This window comes from Sceloporus occidentalis, unplaced genomic scaffold, assembly GCF_023333645.1.
Source record: "Sceloporus occidentalis isolate IW3139 unplaced genomic scaffold, rSceOcc1.0.p SCAF_45, whole genome shotgun sequence".
NCBI lineage: Eukaryota > Metazoa > Chordata > Lepidosauria > Squamata > Phrynosomatidae > Sceloporus > Sceloporus occidentalis.
This window is the reverse complement of record NW_028317025.1, coordinates 5,191,730-5,214,058: the sequence shown is the minus strand read 5'-3', so window position 1 is coordinate 5,214,058 and position 22,329 is coordinate 5,191,730. Positions and strand designations below refer to the sequence as shown.

The 22,329-nt window shown below is 41.9% G+C and overlaps 1 protein-coding gene across 1 annotated transcript; it reads right to left on the bottom strand.

Moving 5' to 3' along the window:
* Window positions 1–406: 406 nt before the first annotated feature.
* Window positions 407–21,418, bottom strand: LOC149289512 (mediator of RNA polymerase II transcription subunit 26-like). The gene is made up of 3 exons (XM_089490644.1): window positions 21,347–21,418; window positions 2,401–2,475; window positions 407–2,083 (listed from the first exon to the last, which is right to left on the bottom strand). The coding sequence occupies exons 1-3, from the start codon at window positions 21,416–21,418 to the stop codon at window positions 407–409; spliced, it is 1,824 nt and encodes a 607-aa protein (XP_089346770.1).
* Window positions 21,419–22,329: the final 911 nt, after the last annotated feature.

Sequence of the window (22,329 nt, the reverse complement as noted above, 5' to 3'; positions counted from 1 at the left end):
CGATTTTAGGGTTGGTTCAAACTTAACACTTTATTTAGTTTTTATTATAGCTCATTTGCTATAAGAGTTTCTGAAAATAAGTTTAACCCCCCCTTGCACACCCTTCATTGCATTTCTTCACCGCCTTCTTTATTTCTGTCAAACTGGTAGCAGCATTTTTGCACAAAAGAATGGGTGCGGCAAACTCTGGGGAACTTCCAGGGGAAGTTAATTCCCAGGATGTAGTGGCCATACAGCATACCTTCTGTGCCATTTCCTAGCTCTATGACCTCCCTCAAACTCCCGTCCCCAGAAACAGGACAACTTTTCCTGCTTATCTAAGTCTGTGTTGAGGTGCGGTCGCTGTGCGACCCATGGATTTTGCAGTGAAAAACCGCAGATATGACAAGCGGATTTGGATAGGCTCTCAGTCTAGGCAGACATAAGGCAAGACGTTTAATCTACCATCATCACCATGAGGGTCCAAGGAGATGCACTGCGTCCAATCATACCAGTTGCCCTGTGTATCATGACAGCCATTGACACCAGGCCAATGTTGGTTGTGTATCCTGTCTATGTCAGCACTATTTACGTCCCTGGTTCTTCCAGGCAACTCACTAGGAAGGACAAGTGGGACTAAAACATGAGTCTTCTTGGCTTCTCTCTTAGTGCATTCCTCCTGTTTTAAATATTCAGACATGTAATAGTGCGCACTCTGGGTATGTACACCGGAGGAAGACAGTAAGCTGCTCTGCTGGTTGAGATAGTATTGGATAATCTCATTGCAAGATAACTCTTTCCAGTTAGCCTGTTCAAAGGGATTTGGCAAGCCTAGTTTTGGGTCCTGCTTGTCTGTTTCAGTTCTGTGCTGTTCTGAAGGGGCTGAACACTCTGCTTGAGAAGAGTCTTTGTTAGTTAGAGGTTTAATTTGCCCAGTCATGAAATCAAACGTCAGCTTACGTTCCTTTTTTACCCGTGCAGGTTTACCAGTCCCATCTGTTGAGTGCCCCTCTTGCTCTCCCCTACCTCTGGATTTTCTTCTTTTGTGGCTGTCTGAACCAGATGCTGCATCATCACTGTCCATTTTGGAGGGCTCTGGCGAAAATCCTGTGCGTGGTGTTTGGGAGTCCATATGTGGTAAGCAGCTGCGAGGCCCATGAGGTGTGTGCTGCTGTGATGTTCGGGAAGGATGCTGGCAATCAGTCAACGACAACTGTTCTAGAGGCTTGTGAGGGGAGGAAACTGCCAACATGTCCCTTCCAGGGGACTCAAGTCTTTTTGCAATGGCAGGGGGTGTAGGCGGGTGAGCTGGGGACTGGTACGAGGGTGCATGTGCAGCATCCACACCTGGCATCCTCTGGGAGGGGCTGGGAACACAACCTTTTGGTGCATAAGTGGTGTGCTGCCTTGCTACTAGCTCTGCCCTTGTACCTCGTGGGCTAAAGGAGGCACAGCGGGGACTTCGTGGTTGATGAGAGGCATCCTCCAACCCTGCACTGTTTTGCTGAAGAATGGCCACTTTGAGCAAAGAGGAAGTGCTTGGGTGTTTTACAAGTCCTGGGGAGTTGGTGTGAGGGCGGACGGCATTGATCGGGATTTTGACATGTTTGTCATTTTCAGCAGGATCCGTCCTGGTAGGCTGCACGACCCCATCCAGAGGGCTAGGTATGCTGTCAGGTGGGCTGCCCCCAACACCATTGGTTGGAGGGGAAGAGGAGGAGTTTTGGAACAGCTCATGGCTGGATTTAGCCACTTTGCAAGGGGTTGCTTGGGTGCCATCTTTATTCTCCCCTTTTCTCTTTCGGATAGCCAACTTATCAGATTTTGGCGAGTGAGCTCTCTGGATATCATTGCGGCTTTTTAGCTCTTGGACAGGCTTCCCACTCAGTAACGTTGTGGGAGCAGTCTCTGCCTTGCAGTTATGAGCACTACCTCCATTGGCAGAGCCTGGTGGATTAGGAGTACCTCTGGCAGATGACTCACTTTGGGCCACTGGCTCAATCAACTTTTGCCAGCTCCGCAACAACTTCTTTGCACGTTTGGCAAGCTCCTCGTTGCTTGTTTTTTTACGAACATCATTGATCAATTTTCCTAGCCGTGTTTCCTGTGGATTGCAAGAAAAGGAAATTGATTTTTTATATATATACACACACACACAACAGCTTGATCAATGTGCATACATTAACTTGCAGTACAATCATGTTATGTATACATGTGGACAAAAAACAAAACCGCCATCAGACAAGCAAATGTATTCACTAAAAAAAATTTAAGAAAAAGTTTAGTTTGCCATTTAAATTGTCTTGCATGACCATTCATAAAGCACCAGGCATATATACTATGGAGGAATATCTTTGCAACAAGTCTGTCAACTGCATTCTGAGGTGGAAGCAGGATCACTGGTACAAAAACAAAACCTACCTCCAGTGCCTCTTTGGTAATTGGATATTTCTCCAAACTGGAGATCACTTCAAGCACAGCCACCATGTTACGAATCTGCACAAAGAACAAACTGAAGTCAATATGGCTTTTCGAAGTTATAAACTGTTGCTACAAGTCTGCACTAAATACGCGCTTGTCCTTTAATGAAATTCCATAGGTTGACCTGCAGGTGTCCTCATTTGACCAAAAAATCTGTGATCATGGCGTTAAGATTTAAAAGTCAACTAACATTTTGCATAGAGAATGCATTAGCTTTGACTGTCAAAAGTAGTCTAAACTCATTTCTCTCATTGGTGGTAACAGATTAAAAATGTTTTCAAAAATACTCTGTGGCGTGCAAGAGTCTTGAAGAATATGATGGCACTTTACAAATCAAGAAAGAGAAATTTCGTTTTGGTATTAAATTTAACATATAATCCGGATATTTGAGGATTACAATTGGTAAATGAGGCATTTAGATCTAGCCCAAATATGGCCCAGTTGTTTACGGTAATGCTGAAATTATCTTGTATGATCTCCACCATATGTCAGAGAAATACTTATACACAAACAAACACACATCAATGTTCAGCATTAATTTGGGTTTAGTTGGATAATTTCAGGTCATTTTCATTTAGTAAAGAATGTACTTTTGTAACCACAAATAAAGATAAAACCTGCTATGATACAAGTAAGCATGTTTTGTAATTGTAATTTCTGAGGCTCTACACACACATAGAGCTTCTAGAATGGATGGGGTTAAGAGTCTTGTACACTGCACCTTCGAACATTTACAGTTCAGGGCTGCTGTCCCATCATACCCTGGGCCTGGCCTATAAATAGCGAGCTGAACGCTATTCATAGGCCTGTTTGTCAAGGAAAGCGATCAGGTTAAAACTGATTAGCATAAACAAGGGACACAATATCAGAGCTTGTGATGTCCAGCTGCAGAGAAATGAAAAGTACAAGCGTAGAGCAAATCTTTAATCCCCCCCAAAACAATTTATATTGACAATGACAAGTTAAAATCGCTTTTTAAAAAAAATAAAAAAAAATGATTAATTAGTTCAATACATCTTTTCATGTGCAAAAGAATTCACCATTAGAGATACTTGGACCTGAACTTTACAACATGAACAAAAGAGAGAACAAAATCCAAACATAACTTTTAATCAAACCTTATTAACCCCTTCAATCCCAGGCGTTTTTGGTACCTCAAAGCCCAGAGCAATTTTGCAATTTTTGGGGTATGTCATTTTAGAGATTATTCTCCTTTCCTGTGAATAGTGTACCCATGTAAACTATATACTGTTTTTTCAAGAAGAGAGAGCTTTCGTTTGATACCATAGTTGGATGATTAGCTGAAAATTTAGAATGAGAAATTTTGTAAAAACTAGCGAAGATTAGAAAAATAAACTAATTTTTCTTTACATTTTCCCTCTGAATCTTCACAAAATTAGGTAAAGTGATGGAAAATCCCCTCCAAGTTTATCAATTCAGGTGTCCTGATTTCAGAAATACCTAATTTATATAGATTTTCCAGACTTTCCCAGCACCAGGGAGCATACTATTAGGTGTACAATTCTGTATAATTTTTATGGCTATGGCTTAACGGGTTTGGGGGTTGTGAACGGGGGCAGGAGGGTTATACTGGCTAGATGTTATGCTAGGGCAATGGGAAGTAAGGTTTTTTAATAATTTTTTTTTACACAGTAATGGTTAGAGGTCCTCCTAGGGACCGCCTGAACATGCCAGTGATGTCACAATGACATCACAGCCCCTCCGAACAAAATAATATACAAGCAAAAATGAGAGTGCGCATGTGGCTTAATGCATGTAGTGAAAATAAAAGGCTAGATTGCTATAGATCTCATTTTTGTGTGTTTATTATGTCATTTGGAAGGGGGTGAATTATCAGATTTTAACAAAGTTTGAAAAAAGTTACATTTTATATTTCAACATATTATTTTAGGTTTTGTGTTCTCTTTTGTTCATGTTATAACGTATTATTTAGCCAATTCTTTGTCCCAGACCTAAACTTTCAAAGATTACAAGGGATCACATATGCAACAATTTATTCAGGTTAAGGAAAGCCAATTTGATTTATAATCTTGAGAAATTCAGACATGAAGAGGAAGGGGGAATTATTGTCAAATTCATTTTCCTTGCCAGTCATATGTTAAATTTACACTTTGATACGATCATCTTCAACTTTGAATGTTATTAGCACATGATCCTCCATTTAAGTTCACGTTATGCTGAGGTCATCAGCACTATTAATGACACATCCCTTGTGAAATGTAAAGATGTATACAGGGCTTCTTCAAATTTAGAGAATAACTTTTGGAGTTTTCCTTCTAGTCAGGGCCGGCCTTTGGGGTGTGCGACCGCCACACTCCAGGGGGCGCCGCCGCCACCGTAGCGTACCGCTGCCGCCAGCAGCGTACCTAGCTGCTGATCTCCCTTGAACCCGGCTTAACATCACTCAAGGGAGCCGGAGGTCTGTTAAAGACCTCCGATACCGCTCCCTTGTGATCCGCGCGGCAACAGCTGCTGTGCGCCGGGGTTTGTTGTCAGATCCCGGCGCACAGCAGCTGTTGCCGCGCGGATCACAAGGGAGCGGTATCGGAGGTCTTTAACAGACCTCCGGCTCCCTTGAGTGATGTTAAGCCGGGTTCAACACTGAAGCCGCGCCCACCGCTGTCCGTGCCCTCTGACCCGGAAGAAGACAGAAGAACTGAAGAAGAAGAACGAAGAGGAGGAAAAGGAGCTGTAAGGAGAAAAGAGGAAAGGTAGGAAAGCATTCAGTGAGAGTGGATTGGTATACATGTGTGTGGATTGGTGTATACATGTGTGTGGATTGGTGTATACATGTGTGTGGATTGGTGTATACATGTGTGTGGATTGGTGTACACGTGTGAGAGTGATGGGTGTTATGCTGTACCATTTCCAATGTCTTTTTCATGATCTAAAAGTACATCATAACTCCCATCATTCTATACTATTCCATACAGTGGCAGAGCTGGGAGGCAGAGGCCTTGCACCCCCACCGCAGGACTCCTGAAAGGTAAGTGAACTTCAAAGAGGGAGTAGATAGTTAGGACGTATATAGGGCGTATATAGGGAGAAGGGAGTGAGACAGGGGAAAGGGGGTAGATAGGGAGAAGGGAGTGAGAAGGGGTAGATACGGCAGAAGAGAGTGAGAAGGGGTAGATAGGGCAATCATACTCCTATCATGCCAAGTCTGCGAGTAAATCCTGGAATCTGGGTATGCCTGGGCATGATAGGAATGTGATTGCTGTTAATCATATATATATATATATATATATATATATATATATAGACTTGAAAACCGAAGTTGTTTGTGTGGTTATCTGGAAAGTCCCTGGAGTGCCGGTAACTATTTTTGGACATATATATAATATTTAATTGTTTTCTCCTATTTTGGTGTGTTACTTACTTTAAATAAAAGTGTTAGATTTTTTATGGTGTTGGGAGGGTCATATTCGGTTTTGGCCAGGTAAATGCTGCACTTTCGGTTTCAGTACAGAATTCGTTTCGGTGCATCCCTACTACTAAGCCAGACAATTAAGTGGTAGGCCTAGACCACATCAATGTTTGGCGTAGTATATAGTGATTGGGGTTTTGTTACAAGTTTTTATTCCTTTCTTTTTTTTGAGATGGGGGGGCGCCAGAGGAGTAGTCCGCACAGGGCGCCAGAACACCTAAGGCCGGCTCTGCTTCTAGTAACCATACTTTTTCTGGTATGTGTTCATCCTGGACCTCAGAAAGGGACGAACTATATGTGGCTTTGTTACAATTTATTAAACTATATCCCAAGGGTCACATGTAAACGTTCTTCCAGGGTTTTTTCTGCTTCTGCCTTCAAGAGCCAGTCACGCAAGAAAACAACAGTTAGCCCTGGACCTCTCAGCTAAACATATATATACACATATACATATTATATATATATATCAAGGAGGTTCCAGAGGTTGTAAAAGGTGATTTTTTAGAATGCTGGGACCAAGGATGAATGGGGACATGCAGATAAGCACATTTCAACATTTCTAGCCTGCCCATTTTTCCTGATGTAGAGACTGAGACCTTAATCAGTTCTAACTTGCCTACCACCTACTGCAGTATCCTTTACCAAGTCTGATGGGAGGCTATTATATTTATCTACCACCCTTTCTGTAACTGGGAATATGTCCATAATTATATCTTTTGCCCAGCAGAAACGGTCAGTTAATGGCCAATGAAGTGCCTGGCACGTCACGGCATTAAACAAGCTTAGAAAGTGATCTGGTGTCGCTAAAATGTCTTGAGAGCGAGGCCTTCAGCAACATCGAACACCCACCCCAGGATGTGCTGTGGCCGCTCCAGAGAGCGTTTATATGAGCAAGTGCTAAGCTAGCGCTGTATCTTGGAAAGAGTTAAAATAAGAGCATTTCAAATATTCAAGGGGTGTCTTTTCTTTCATTTGCCAATCTGCTCCCCAGGTATGCACATTTGACCCCAGGCTTACCACTCTGCCCGCCAGATATGCAACTGTGCCCCGATATATGCCTTATACCTCCCTATAAGCCACTCTGCCCCCAGATATGCCTTATACCTCCCTATATGCCACTCTGACGGAGCACCGGAAGGTCATGTGATGCCGGCACTCAGTCATAGAAGCCCCAGCGGAAGTGAGGTTGGATTAAAAGACGGGGGGTATTTTCAGAGCATTTGCTCTGAAAAAACCCTCATTTTTAGTCGATAAAATTGATTCAACTAATTGATAACGAAATTGCTTTTAATTATCGATTATTTTGTTTCAGCCCTAAATTTGTGTGATAAAGAATACAAAATTTGAAATAACATGGGGTGTCTATTTTCATAACTATATGGTTTGATGGGGTAAATTTAATTAGCGGGCTTCCAAGATGGCCCACTTAGGACATGGGGGCAGAAGGACCAGATTGTTGTGTGACAATGATATATACCAGGAGCTGTAAATTCATTCCTGAAGTGCAATTTGCATAATAAAACACACAAAATAAATAACTACCACAAATTTTGACAAAGGCTGGTGGTAGAATCTCATGCATTGAAAGAGTTAAAATACTAGCATTTAAAATACCCTCGGGTGTCTAGTCTTCAAAAATATATGGTGTGATGGGGTAAATTGCATTGGCCAACTTCAAAAGATACCTGAAATAGCATATGGGGCAGAATGACCAGCTTTGGGGAAAAAATGGTTTTGAAATAGCAAAATGCTACTCATCGCCCAATAACTTGAAGAAAAAAGCAAAAAAAATTTCTAAAGTGAGGACAAACAGTAGAATCTATTTAGATTTTTCATTATCTTTTTTAGATGAGTAAAATTTCTAATAAAAGTTAGAAAAAGATGTGTTTTTTCAATTTAATATTTTTGTATGAAATAAGATATGATCAAATAAACGGTATATCAAGCCGGTGAGGAGAAAATTACATCTAAACACGAGCACTGCAAATGTGTTGAGGCTTGGTCACAAAAAATTAGCAGCCTGGTCCTTAAGGGGTTAAAGGGGTACCAAACTTTAGAAATGTACTGCATAACAAAGATTTGGAAGAAATATCAAAAATGATATGGTATAGTCAATCTTCTGAGATTCTATGCTTTAGGGTGGAAGACGTACCAACACGGCTAACTTTAACTTTGGCGGGTAGTAGGTTTAATCATCCAATTAGGAGTTCAAGAAAAGATCATAAGAACTCTCAAATCAAAAGCATTTTAATGATTCCTGAGGCATTACCTGATCGATAATGAAAATAATCAATTTCTGTCAGAGGGTTAAAAACCCCCTTCAGAACAAAGGCATTTTTTAGATTTTTTGCACAACAGCATTTTTCGGTAGCCAAATAATTCCAGGACATGGACTCAGGATGATTTTTCTGAAGACAAATATAGGAATATACTGCTTCCATATAAGACATCATATAGGCTACATGCAGCCGATGAGGTCAGGTGCCCCTTTTGCGATACCACGTATTGCTGAAAAGGCCGAACTTGCGGCAATACGTGGCCTCCATACTGACCATGACTATAACCGCTAGGTGTCATCTCTGCAGCGTTCCGAGTTCCAGGAGGCTTCCAGGTTAATGCCAGAGAATCACGTGTAGTCATTTTAAAGCTTCAGTTATGATATACACAAAAACATTTAAAATTATATTGTTTACATACTTAATACTTTACTAGTAAAAAGAAAAAAAAAACATTTGGGCAGAGTGGCAGGATATCCGGAAGACTTTTAATCCAGAAAATAGAGTAATTGAAGACCACTGTGCCCTGTTTAGAGCACAAAAGGTTTGTTATTCTCAACATATACATCGAGAATTGTAGACTTTCAAAGTACTGTTACTTCATGTTCTTTGGAACAGATTTTCAGTCACAACCGGCACTGCATTCCAGAGCAAAGGTTTCTTGGGAACCGAGTAACACACAAGAAGCTCGACTTAAAACAGACCCAACTAACCTGCCAGCTTGCAAGGTCACTATGAGAAATTAAAGTGCACCTGTCATGACAAAGGGACATGGTTTTTCACTTAAAAAGGGTGAGTTGGTAGGAGAGTAGTGGTTTTAACTCCCTCAATTCACTATTCATTCTGAGGGTTTAACACTAGCAAGTTTCTTTGGTGTGAATGGCTGAGGTGGCCCTGTATAATGCATTAATTCAAAAGCCTATTTACTGGAAAATATATGGATGAAAAGTTACGTAAAAATCCAGCCAGCATAGAAAGGAAAAGACGCCAAACTTGGTTGCTGGGTGAGCCAAGCACGTCTGCATGGCCCACTGTAGGGTAAATCAAAATCACCCCCCCATACATCCATATTATAATAGCACTCATTCCATTTTCTTCAATTTGTATCTTAATGCAGATGTATCACTCTACCCAGTTTTAGCGGTGTTAAACTAAACGTTTTGTTGATTTTTAACTGGACTGTTTCCTTAACCCGTCGAGTGCCGGGGGTCAGGACGCACTTGTCTCCTGGGAAGGCAAGAGCAATTTTTGTAGGTTCGTAATAGTTAGGCCGGAACCCAAGAAACCGCTTGTATATTACCTAAGTAAAATAAATGCATTTATTTAAGACAAGTTAATGGGAAACTTCTACCACCCTGTCTTTTTTTTTTTTTTTTAAATAAAGCATTATGTAACAATACATTATTTTCAATTGTTATTTTACCTTTATGTTTAACACAAGTACTCACCTATCCATGACCCTCATGGCCTTGAAGACTCTAGGGTGGCTAAGAAGGTTGCAGCGATGACACTGCATGCAAAGCACCATGCACTGTCATTGAGTAAAAACAGAAGCAGCAAATAGCATCAGATGTCCCATACAGAAGCGGGTCTTGCAGAAAAGGCCTGGTTCTTTTAGCAATATGCAGCTTCACTGCCTGTGTTATCCGAAGTCTGGCTGGGAGACAAGACTGAAGTGCAGTGAAGAAAAGAGAAACAGCAGCCAATGCGCACATACGGAATCAGGAAGTAAGGACACGGGAAAACTTCAGTAAGGTTTTCCAGCACATTGCTTCCCCTAATATCTACCTGCTAAGTAGACATCAGGTACGGCATTGGTGCTATACAAACCAAAAAAAGTCAATGTAAGCAGCACTTCTTACAGTACATACAAAAGGCATGACAAAACATTAGGCAAGCTGTAAGCTGGGCCCTCTTTCTCTCATGTATTGGTTTGTCTGTCAGTTCTAGTTTTGTCACACACTTAAAAAGAGCAGCATAAATTGTTGGCACTATATTAAAAAATGTACGCAGTACAATGTAGGGCTTTGTATGTTAATATAAAGATTTTCAAATTTGAGGTAATAAGGAGCCATTGGAGGGCTTCACAAATGAGAAAAGCAGGAGTGTCATGTAAGGAAATTAAGCCTATCAGCAGTGTTTTGGGTGTGTTGTGGAGAAGTTAAGAAAGCAGCTAATATGGGAATAAACAAGGGTTTTTCTGTGTTCTTGGGTGAGAAAATTATGGATGAGAGAAATGTTTTTAGGTCCAAGCAGCAGGATCAGGCAGGGATTGAACGAGAGTGATAAATGAGGTTGAGCCAAAGATGCCGCCAAGGCATCAGGCCTGGTTAGCAGGTGGGATAGTTGCATTGTTTATGGAGACTGAGAATTCAGGTAATGGGGAGGAGATGGAAGGAGAGCAGCTGAGCTGTTTTTGGAGGGATTGTGTTTCCGCATAATTTCCAAGAAAGACATGCAGTTGGTAATACAGGACACAAAAGAAAGAGCTTAGGGGAAGACAAGTAGGCTTGAGTCATCTGCATATAGATACCGGAAGCCAACTGAGCCGATTAGTTTGGCCCTTTGTCCTTCAGCTTTTGGCAATGATGGATCCTTGCAAGGCGACAACAGAAAATGCAAGAAGTTTAGAGAGAACGATAAGAGACTTGACAGGATCCAACTGTTTAAAAAACCTAAAATACAGTAGGGAGGTGTGGCAGTTGGTACAGTTCTAGAAAATAGAAAAAAAGGTTGAAAGTGCGGAATGACAAAGGGTATGGGAAAGACTTCAAGCTGCTCGTATGGCTAGAAAGAGTGGCAGCTTCTTTAAAGGAAAAAAGCACTTTGTGCAGTAGGAGGTGGCAAGTGGTGTATATTGATGCTGTAGAGGAGCAAAGACCTTTCTGATAGCTTCATTCTCATCTTCGAAGCGATTGGCAAGAACCTGGGCATTGATAAATATTGTGGTGTGATAAACAAGCAAGTTGAAAGTGGGGAAAAAGGGCATCTTGGGTTGAACAAATGGGAGGGAGTGGAGAGGTAAAGTTGTTAAGCAAAAGAGAGGGCAGAGTTGGACGAGCATAGTATACATTGTTACTGGCTGGATTTGGATCCCCAAGCTGCGTATAGCAGTGTGGCAGCACATCTGGAAGAAGCACATTTTCTTGGCTGGGTTTTTTGGGGGTAGAGTAACGAACTGGCGTAAAGCTGATGACGGATGAGGAAAACCATGTAGTAGACACAAAAAAACTGGTGCAAGTAATTAGCCCAACAATGGATCACATGAAGAAAAAAAAAATGGTGTTGCACCAGTTAATAGTGTATTTTTATATTTTTTTTATGGAGAAAAAAAAAAAAGGGGGGTTTTTTTTTTTTTACAGCAGTGGCCCCCTTTTTTGCTTTCATGACAAGTTAATCTTTACACAGATATCTAGTTAAGGACAGATAGTATACCACACAAGATATGGCGGTAAATATTCTTAAAAGCTCCCATCCCCTTAGTAAACTTGTGCAATATAGGTATATATCTGGTTGTATACACACAATGATTATAATTCCACAATCATGCATGCTCAAAACTTAGAAAATATACACGTCCACAAATATGAGACGGGACGAGAGGTAGCTTAAACTTTACCTCTTCCCTGCTTTTGTGGGCTTTCACCAATATTTTGTATGTACTATTAGTGTGTGTGTGTTAGAATGAATGTGCATACTTAGTGTTGGATGGTTTTGTTGAAGCAAATGAGTTAGTTTTTTTTTTTGAGGGGGGGCTGCTATTTTACAGCATGCTAGCCAAATGATCTCACAGATCAGCTTGTATCATGTGGCCTCTGTCATATAGGTTGCCTTCTCCTTGAGCCTGACTGGCACCTTTAGGCAGCAGATTTTTTTTACTTTAAGACTTGTATTTAGAATACCACTGATTTCTTGTACCAAATGTTCTTGATTGATCCTCAAACCAGTTAAAATGTCTGCATGTTAGTGCTCTCTCTTTAGTTTAGAAGGACAATCCTGCTTTATGCACACAGAAGCTGTGCGGTCCATTTTTGCAAACGCATGGGGTGAATGGGTTACAAATACTGCGTGAAACAAGAGAGGTTTAGTATGCCTGCTTCAGTTATTTTAACCCCTTAAGGACAATGGGCGGTCCCTAAATCCATTGAAAGCAATGCATTTTGAGCCCGTACATGTACAGGCTTTGTCATTAAGGGGTTAAGCTTACCTATTTTTTTTTTATTGTTCTATGTGAACTGTGGACTTTCATCCAAGTGAATTTGAGTTCTGACAAAAAAAAAAAAACCCCAAAAATCTCCCGCTCTCCAACCTCGACGATCAGTGCTAGCTTGAAACGAAGGAGTTTGAAAAAGTGTAATAAAATAACCAAATCTAAAATTCTGGACCACAGGAAATCAAAATGCCTGCTCACAACGGTACACGCAGAAGTAAGGCACATTACAGTTAAGATACACTTTTTTACATTTTGGTGGTACATATTTGAGGGTGCTGGTTCCCCTGATGGCGACATCATTGGGGAAATATTTTAACGTTACCACATTTTTATTTATTTTACTAATCACATTGTGAGTAGTAAGCTGGGTTCCATTGACTTGCACATTAACTGTACTAAGTTCTCAGGAAGGTCTGGAGAGACCCTCCTGGGAACTTGTTTATTTTTTCATGGGCACCTCCATCTTGTGAGAGGCAAAAATCCCTTGCTATGGCACTTGTGACTGGTCTACAGAGCAGTTGAAGTTCTCCCTGGGGTGGGTTTTCAGTGTCACTGAATGCCACAATATAGAGGCATTTCAGAAACACCATTGAAAGGTTGGGAGGCGATCAACGATCACCTCCAAACGCCTTTTAAAGAAGGAAGCCGGGGCCATGCTCAATATGCCTGCACATTGAAGCTCTGGGGAGCTGCTCTTTTTTATGTTGCCGAATGCCTCGAAGCCAAGGCATTACAGCAACACTGTTTGGGAGAAGGAAGCCATCTTAGATCGCTTTCTACACCTGTTTAAACTCATGAGGTTTCAGGCACATCAACTGTCATCAAGGGGCTAAATATGTGATTTAAGAAAAGCTAAAAGTTTACAACCCCCGCAAAACATTTATATCGGGCGACAATGATCATGCAATTGTAATATAAACAAGCAAAATTGCAATTGAGGTACATATGAGCATCAGCTACATACCTCCCATGCTAGGTTTATACTCACCGAAAAGGAATACATGCATATACACACAAATACAAACTACACATTTTTTTAAAATACGCGTTCACTTTATTGGTAGTGTCAAGGGAGCACCAAAAATACTCTATTAAGGCTTAGTTGGTGCAGGATGAGCTCTTCAAGATTGTTGCATTGAACACGCACACATTGTATGCTTCTCTCATTCACCCACATCTAATTGACCGCCTAAGGGAAGAGCCACTGGGAGAGAGTAACCACAATACCAAGGTCTGTGCATGTTGTAAATTGTTTGACCATGCATATAAAACTTTCTGTAAGAATTTATGGCACCAACATAGGTAATAATAATAATCAATAATACCCTAAAGATAAACATATACAGGCCAACGGTCAAGCTTATATGGAAATTTCTCTTACAAATGAATGGGGTGATCCATCAGATTCATCTCCTGCGTGGTTCCCCTGGTTCCACACTTTCACCTACCAAACACATCTTACGCTTACCAGTAAGCATGCACAATATGCTCACAGACAGACAGACAGCTAGCTCCAACACTAGCAAACAGCTCTGGATTTACAACTCCCTCTAGGTAAAGAATGCACATTAACCCTTCAATATGTTATGACATGCTAGGCTGTCACAAACTGGTGTGAGTTAAAACTTGAATTAATAGCATGCAATTCGATATAGTGTGTCTGTGCACACCGCTAGCTGATGGTTCCCGGTGCATGGGACTGCCTCACAACTGGGGCAGTCCATGAGAACCAATGTTAACCTTGAATTTAAGACGAGGGGTATTTTCCAGAGCATTTGCTCTGCGGAAAAAAAACCCTGTCTTATATTCGAACACAAAGTAGTTTGAAAATAATTGGAGTGGTGGTTTATTTTAAGGTAAGTGGGGGAAAAAAATATGCCAAAAATTGCCTGTTATATTCTGCCAAGCAGATGTACTCTATACTGGTCCAGTCAGACTGACATTTCAGTGTGTGCCGATGCCAACCAGACAGCTTCTGACATCGAATACATGGTTAACATGTCTTGTCACAACACATGAAGATTTCAGACCACCAGACATTTATAGTAAACACTAACCACCAATGTTTTATGGCAAGGAACAATCAGCTAAAGATCATTCGAGATTCTTTTTGAGCAAACCGGTAACCCTGCACTTCTGCAGCCTGATTACTGCCAGACAGCCACCAAGAACTTGCCACAAAAACATGGCAAAGTGTGTGTGGTGGGGCATTAGGTGGGACAGTAGCTTACACTTTACCTCTTCTCTTTTTTGAAACAACTGCTAATGCCGAGAATTGGCAAAGACCACCACCAGCAAATCATAAAATGATGCTTTTATCTAGCAGCAGAAGACTGGTTTTGGTCTTCTGCTGCTGTAGTCCATCTGCTTCAAGGTTTGATGTCTTGTGCGTTCAGAGATGGTATTCTGCATACCTTGGTTGTAACGAGTGGTTATTTGAGTTACTGTTGCCTGTCATCTCGAACCAGTCTGCCCATTCTCCTCCGACATCAACAAGGCATTTTCGTCCACATAACTGTCATTTACTGGATATTTTCTCTTTTTCGGACCATTCTCTGTAAACCCTAGAGATGGTTGTGCGTGAAAATCTAAGCAGACCATGCAACAACCATGCCACGTTCAAAGTCACTCAAATCCCCTTTCTTCTCCATTCTGATGCTCGGTTTGAACGTCGGCAAGTTGTCTTGACCACGTCTACATGCCTAAAAGCAATGAGTTGCTGCTATGTGATTGGCTGATTTGCTATTTGTGTTAACGCGCAATCAAAGAGGTGTACCTAATAAAGTGGTCAGTATGTAAAATAGGGAAGCGCACAACCTAAGAAGCATATACAGATTCCTGGGTTGCTGCTAGAATAATAATGACCAACAAGTACACAAAACAAAGGAAGAGTTTAGAGCATACTCAGCCAATACCATTTAAAAAACACCTAAGCCATAAATACTGCAGATTCTATATGGCCATGTATTGCTTAGCCCGCCACTATGTCACCATTTTGGCGAGTCCTATCTAGTTTTTCATAGCTTTATGGCCCATCAAGGGGCTGAATCAGTGGGCCTGCTTTGCATTTGAACCAAAAGAGACTCTCAAGTAGGGCTGAAACAACGAATCGATAAAATCGATAATAATCGATAACGGAAATCGTTGTCGACGATTTCCGTTATCGATTAATCGAGTGATCGATTCGTTGTTGGAGCACTCGGCTCCTTTTGCTTACCTCCGCGAGCGTTCCCCGCTTCCGCTGCACTCTCCGCCTTCTTTTAGTTGCGTGTGGCTCCGTTCGCACAGAGCGAACCGCGGGGTGGGGGTGGGGTTTCAGGGGATGCAGGGCAGAGTGGGGGTGGGGATGCAGGGCAGGGTGTGAGTGTGGGGGCAGGGCAGGAGACTGGGTGCAGGGCAGAGTTGGAGACTGGGTGCAGGGCAGAGTTGGAGACTGGGTGCAGGGCAGAGTTGGAGACTGGGTGCAGGGCAGAGTTGGAGACTGGGTGCAGGGGCACAGTGCAAAGTGCTGGGTGCAAAGTGCCAGGGCTGGGTGCAAAGTTCTGGGTGCAAAGTGCTGGGTGCACAGTGCCAGGGCAAAGTGCTGAGTGCTGGGTGCAAAGTTCTGGGTGCAAAGTGCCAGGGCTGGGTGCAAAGTTCTGGGTGCAAAGTGCCAGGGCTGGGGCAAAGTGCTGAGTGCTGGGTGCAAAGTGCCAGGGCTGGGTGCAAAGTGCCAGGGCTGGGTGCAAAGTGCCAGGGCTGGGTGCAAAGTGCCAGGGGTGGGTGCAAAGTGCCAGGGCTGGGGCAAAGTGCTGGGTGCAAAGTGCTGGGTGCAAAGTGCCAGGGCTGGGGCAAAGTTTCTTGAACAGTAATAGTCCACCTCTTTTCAGAATGTTTGGGGTTATTTTGTTTCATAAATATTGTGTTTGGGTTTTTGTACTTTGAACATATTGTTTTTTTATTACATCATAACAAAATAAGAATGTTAATGTAAATTTTAAGTTGTTTTTTAACATTCAGTTCATTAAATTTTAAATAAACAAAAAATTTGCATATTGTTTTTTTTTATCCGATTAATCGACTAATCGAAAAAATAATCGGCCAACTAATCGATTATTAAAATAATCGTTAGTTGCAGCCCTACTCTCAAGCAATTTAAAGCCTTCGCTGACGTAGCGGAGGGCTAAGAAATATATATCGAAAAATACTGTAATCTCCAAATGCAACAATACAGTTGAATACATTTGGGTGGATGGGCAGCTGCATGTCACCTGAGGCTCAGGATTTTTTTTTTTTTTTAATACCCAAAGTTTGTTAAATCATGATTTGCCTTTCCCATATTTTACGCACCCACACAACTACACATCACAGTGCTCAAGTGAACATCAGGTTGGGACACCTATTAGAAGGAAAACCATCATACATGGTTGGTTGGCAGGAAGCCATCGATGCTTGCTTCTGCTAACAGGGGATATGCCTTGCTGTCCTAACGGGCGCCTTTGCATAACTTTTAAGGACATACCAATGGTAAAGATGGTCCTGAAAAGCTACATATATAAAAAAAAAAAAAGGAGGGAATCATGGTATAGCGAAAATTTCAATTATTGCTATTAGTTACACTTATTGAAAACGTTAAGTGACAATTTCAACTTTAGATACCAAGTTTTAGGTAATCTGTATAACGCAATACTTTTTATATATATATATAAAAAAAGAACACACGCAAAAAATTAGTAAACAATTTGAAATGATTTTTTTTTTAAGCTCATATCTCCCACAGTATTTTGGTCCAATAGTTTGTGCTAAACAAATATGGATAGACTACATGTCTACAAATACAGCACCTGCTTTTCTGCAACTCCAATCTGCTCATCAGTATTCTGAGGGTAATGGGAGTGTGTGTTTGTGTGTGTGTGATGCCCGCACAGTAGCAATAATCAGGGTTTACTATCAACATGCTAAGGAAGCTAGTCTCACACTAAGTCAACTGGCAACATGGCAGCTCTTTAAGAGCATCATTGTTACCATGGTAGCAAGCTCCACAGACCCAGTAGTTATCAGTTCTACATTTTATTTTTTTTAAATATGCTTTTAGAGAAGATGCCAATGGCTCACAGATTGATCAGCAGCACCTAGTTGTACCCAGAGCCTTGTGAAGCACCTGCCTTTACTATGGGAGGTAAGGGAACATCGCCTGTTGGACAGAGACACTACACTACAGAAAAAGTATCTTTAGCGATAGCATTCTAGTCTAGCTGCAAAATAGTATTTTTAGTGCATTTTCATTTTGCATGGAGTCCAGTGTATTTTAATGCACTCAAATGCATTCTTTAATTATAAAGTATGAGAGTGTCGTTTTAATCCTTCCCTGGTTGACTCTGCTTAAACCAGGAAGCGTTAATATGTAAACTTCTTCCACATGTTTAGAGGCACTCTCCTTTTAACTGAAGCAGAAGCCAATCAGATCTCTACTAGCTAAACAACAGTGTTCAAATAGCATTTGTGTGATTGGTTACTGCTATCCCAAATGATTTAAAAGTACTACTAATACATACAGGCAGTATGAAGAAGAAAAGGAGACATACGCATAATCTTCTAACTCCATTAACTGAAGAATGTCTGCCCTGATTTGCACAAAGAAAAAAAAAGCACTTTGTATTATACACATTCATGTAATATGAGGTGTGTGGGCATGTACATGCCCAATGCTTCTCTCACTGAGGGCTTTGCATGCACTCAGACACACCTGAGTGCATGCGGGGCTTTTATGCCTCGTCTAGGCAGAGAGATAGGTGGGAACTTTAAGCTTAGGTTCACATTTCATATAAATTGGAGTATTAGGCACCATTCATGGTCATCATGAATCCACCAGACTACCGAATATGGGTCCCAAGCCTATCCAAAAGAGAATACAGAGAAAAAAGCAACCGTTCTGCACAGTTAGCACTGAACCTGATGTAGCCAACCACAATCCTCATGTTGCGGTCAGTAAAATGTAGCTTTTATTCATCATTTAGAATGCAATGACCTAAACATTTGCTTGTGTAATGCATAGGTGATTTACCACACATGCACTGATACTCTGACATCTGTGGGACTTAAAAGTAACCTTTATATCCAATCAATTATTAACAGCTCCATAAACAAAATATAGACCACTACTCACATGTTGACATCAGATTACAAAACCAGGAACTTATAGCGCTGCTCGCAAGCACATGGGAAGATAGAGTAACAAGGGCTCATATTTTGGCTTGTTTGCTAAACCTGTGCAGTATTACACAAATTACAGGTACAATCGTCTTTGTGATCCGTTGCGCAGACTAAAGGCACTAAAGCATTGTTCAAACTGTACATACAAACAGAAAAAATTGGTACAGCACTATTGACACAAGAGAAAATAGAGTCTTCCAAGTTCATGTTTCATTGTGCGAACTAAAAGAAAAAAAAATGGAATCGCATAAGCTTTCAGGACCTCTGGGGTCTCCTCCATCCAAGGATCAAACTATGATGTGATTGTACACACATATACACAGAATCACACTTTGGGCCATGTGATTACTACATCTGCACAGACTCATTCGATCCCACCAGATACATCATATGTTAATTATAAGGCAACTCATACTCCTCAGATATAACCTCTTGCCAAAATGAAATTGAGTTCTTCAAGTACTTGCAGTCCGCATCTCCAGGGGTTGAGCATTTTGCAGCTTAACAGCCCTTCCTTACTGTAAAGAATAAGCCATTCACTGTTTAAAATGAGGACCGTGGCTTCAATACTCATAGGAAACATTGTTTTGTTATTTGCTCTGTGCACGGACTGAAGACTTCTTCTCTTATGTATTAGTACAACGGAATAAAGTCCCCCCTTCAGGAGCAGTAATTTCTAGAGTAAATCTGGTTTAGCTAAAAGCAATGAGAAGCAATAATTTTCCTTTTTTTAATTTGTGTTCAAACACTGTAGTCTAAATTATGTCTAGCTAATGCATAATTTTCTATAATCTTACCTAACTTATTTTCATACAGAGGCATACTAATTTTCATGCCCCTGCCTTAACCTAAACATTGATGCATATTATACACATACATTCATTTATTTTTAAATACCATATGTACACATTAATACTACAACACTGCATACTCACGATTTTCCAAAGATACATTAAGAATCGACAGAGTTTCATCAAATGTGTAAGCCAAGGCTTGACAAACAAGTGCCAAGGTGCCAACGGCTCAGAATAAGAAACTGCTGCTCTGAATTTAATGTAAGTCTACGTGAGGGGCACAAACCATGCATCCCACAAATACCAACGACATTTACCGGATTGGGGAGGGGGCACCAAGCTACACCACAAACAGACGATCCTTAGCACTATTGTCACCAAGTTCTGTTTCAATATCAGACACCTAACACATCAACGTAAGCAGAATATTCATGAAACAACTCAGGGCAATAATAATATATATATATATATATATATATATATATATATATATATATATATATATATATATATATATATATATATATACACACATACATACATATACACACACACACACATATATATAATTTATTATTTACCTATCATACACATTCATGTCTTGTCCGATCATTAAATGCACCAAAAACGCATACATCCTATAGAAGCATTTTCTTAAGCCAACATGAATACGGTAATAGCGATAGCATCTGCTAAAAATAAGAATGACATTTTTTTTTTTTTTAAACACAGATAAAAGGTAGCGTTTAATTTATAATGTACATACCCTAGTGTCATTTCAATGCACGTATTTTTTTTCTATCACTAAAATCAAATCTTATGAGTTGCCATGCATAGTGGGCATCCCTACTGCACATAAAGAGTGCAGAGATACATAATGTTCACAGGTGCCAAATATTCACCCCTTGCTTTTCTACTCAGGTAACATACAGTCCCAAGTAATATATTTCCACTCCCTATAGGGATCCCAGACGGGGAAACAAGCCGGCCAGCAGCCACAAGGACAGTCCGGCCTGCAACGAGGCCTGATCCCCAGCCTCGCATAGACATCAAACCCCAGCAAGCACGGGGAGGGGGAAGGGCTAGAAACGTTACACCACATGGGTCATAGAGAAGTGAACGGGATAGAACATCACTTTCCACCCGTACAGCTTCCAGTCGCTATGTAACCGTCACTGAGAGGCCCCGAGCCCACCACAACATCGCTTATATAGGCGGATGTCCCATGTAACCTCACTAGTACACCCCTCAGGAAATGCCGAGGCCTCTCCAGAGTGCATTAGTAACCCTGTCCCACTTCATAACGCCCTACTCCGTGATAAGAGCCACAGAGAACCGTCCCGAACACCACGCATACCTGTTCCTCCTCATGCTACCCAACTGCCAACAGGGGAAATATTCCCCGGCATGCGCTGCTGCTGCCGCCAAAGAGATGGAGGTCTCGTCCTATGCTGTCACTACCATTATGCCTTATGGGGGCTGCCGGGTCACCTGTTACACTGATATTAACTAGTGGGTTGCCTCATCTGCCACTTTCCATTCAGCCCACATGAAAACGCAAACACGCTGGGACCCCAGTATTATTGGATCTGTCAAATTCAGATGCCCCACAGCCTTTTTATTGCCGTGAGCTGAAGACCCTACTCCCTCTGATATCTCAATCCTCCCTTACCCCAGGTGACGCTCACGTTATGTCTATGAACTCCTTATATTCAGCCAATATTCCCGGCAGACAGCTCTGCCGTTATCCCATGTCTCGCCCGAGCCAGGCTACCCTTGCGATCCACGTCGCGATGCCCCAAACCCCCGGTGTCTGCGCTTTCGTATGGCTAGCTCCCCACCAGCCCTCAATTCCAGGCAACCCTTGATCCCCTAACACACACGTTGTTAGGCAGCTGTCTTATTCTCGACACCCTCCCAATCCCAGTTTCCTGTCCGTCATCCCGGGTTCTCCATGACTCACGTTGCTGTGCGGATCGATGGCCTGTAGCAGCCTCTCCCTGATCTCCCGCGGGGTTACCGGAGCCGCTGTCATTGCCTCAGTCCAGGAATTACTGCGGAGGTCGGCGCGGCATGTTCCCGGGATGGGAGGGACACAGTGGCCCGGGCACCGGGGTAAACTAAACTCTGGAGACTCCCAGGCGCGTCTCTCCTACAGGAGTCGAGCGACCGGGAGCCCCGAGGCACGACGGGAAATCCGCCGCCGCACGCTTTGTGACGCTAGAGGGTACGTCCTCACGTCACAATTCCTCTGGGCAGCACGCACGCACGCACGTACGTACGTGCGTGCATAATCCCACCCTCCCCTTACCCAGGAAATGTCAGCAACAGCGCGCAGCTGTCAAAAGCGCACCCTGCCCCGTGTGTTTTTAAGATGGCATTTGTGTTATATTGTGCATTTTAGGGAGCCAGTATGCATGGAAGAATAACCTAGTTTTGTTATGTATTATTTAGCTATTTAAGCGAGTCTACCCGGAGAGTACTCGGCTTAAAAATACCAGCACTGACACCTGCTACGAAAAGGAGAATTTACCAAATTCCTTAAACACTGAAGGCTCACCCCAACGAGCCCGAGCACGCTTAGCTGACCCTGTATAGTGTATAGTTAATAGTGGCATTTCCCCTCACACTTTAAATTATGCTGGACCAGCTCAACTGTTCTAGCTGCATAAACCTATTGGCTATTGGCCCTTCATAATGAATAGTGAAGAAAAAAAAAAAAAAGTTAAAACCACAACTCTCTTACAAACTCTCCCGCCATTTCTGCCATTGGGAGATAAAACAATGTTATATGCAGGTCTCCTTTCAATGTGTGTCAGCGAAATCATTATTTGTTTTCCACCCATTTGTTCAGTGCTGGGGAAGAGCTGCAACGACATTCCAAGCTGGGTTTATAATGCATCAATGTGGCGGCCTTGAAACACAGCACAAGTGGAGCAAAGCTGG

Bases quoted from the DNA above. Each gene is read 5' to 3' on its own strand.
- LOC149289512 (XM_089490644.1), bottom strand. From the start codon at position 21,418: ATGACAGCGGCTCCGGTAACCCCGCGGGAGATCAGGGAGAGGCTGCTA. The intron at 2,476-21,346 runs GTGAGTCATGGA...TTCTTTGTGCAG, and splicing joins CCATCGATCCGCACAGCAAC to ATTCGTAACATGGTGGCTGT. The intron at 2,084-2,400 runs GTAGGTTTTGTT...TGCAATCCACAG, and splicing joins TTACCAAAGAGGCACTGGAG to GAAACACGGCTAGGAAAATT.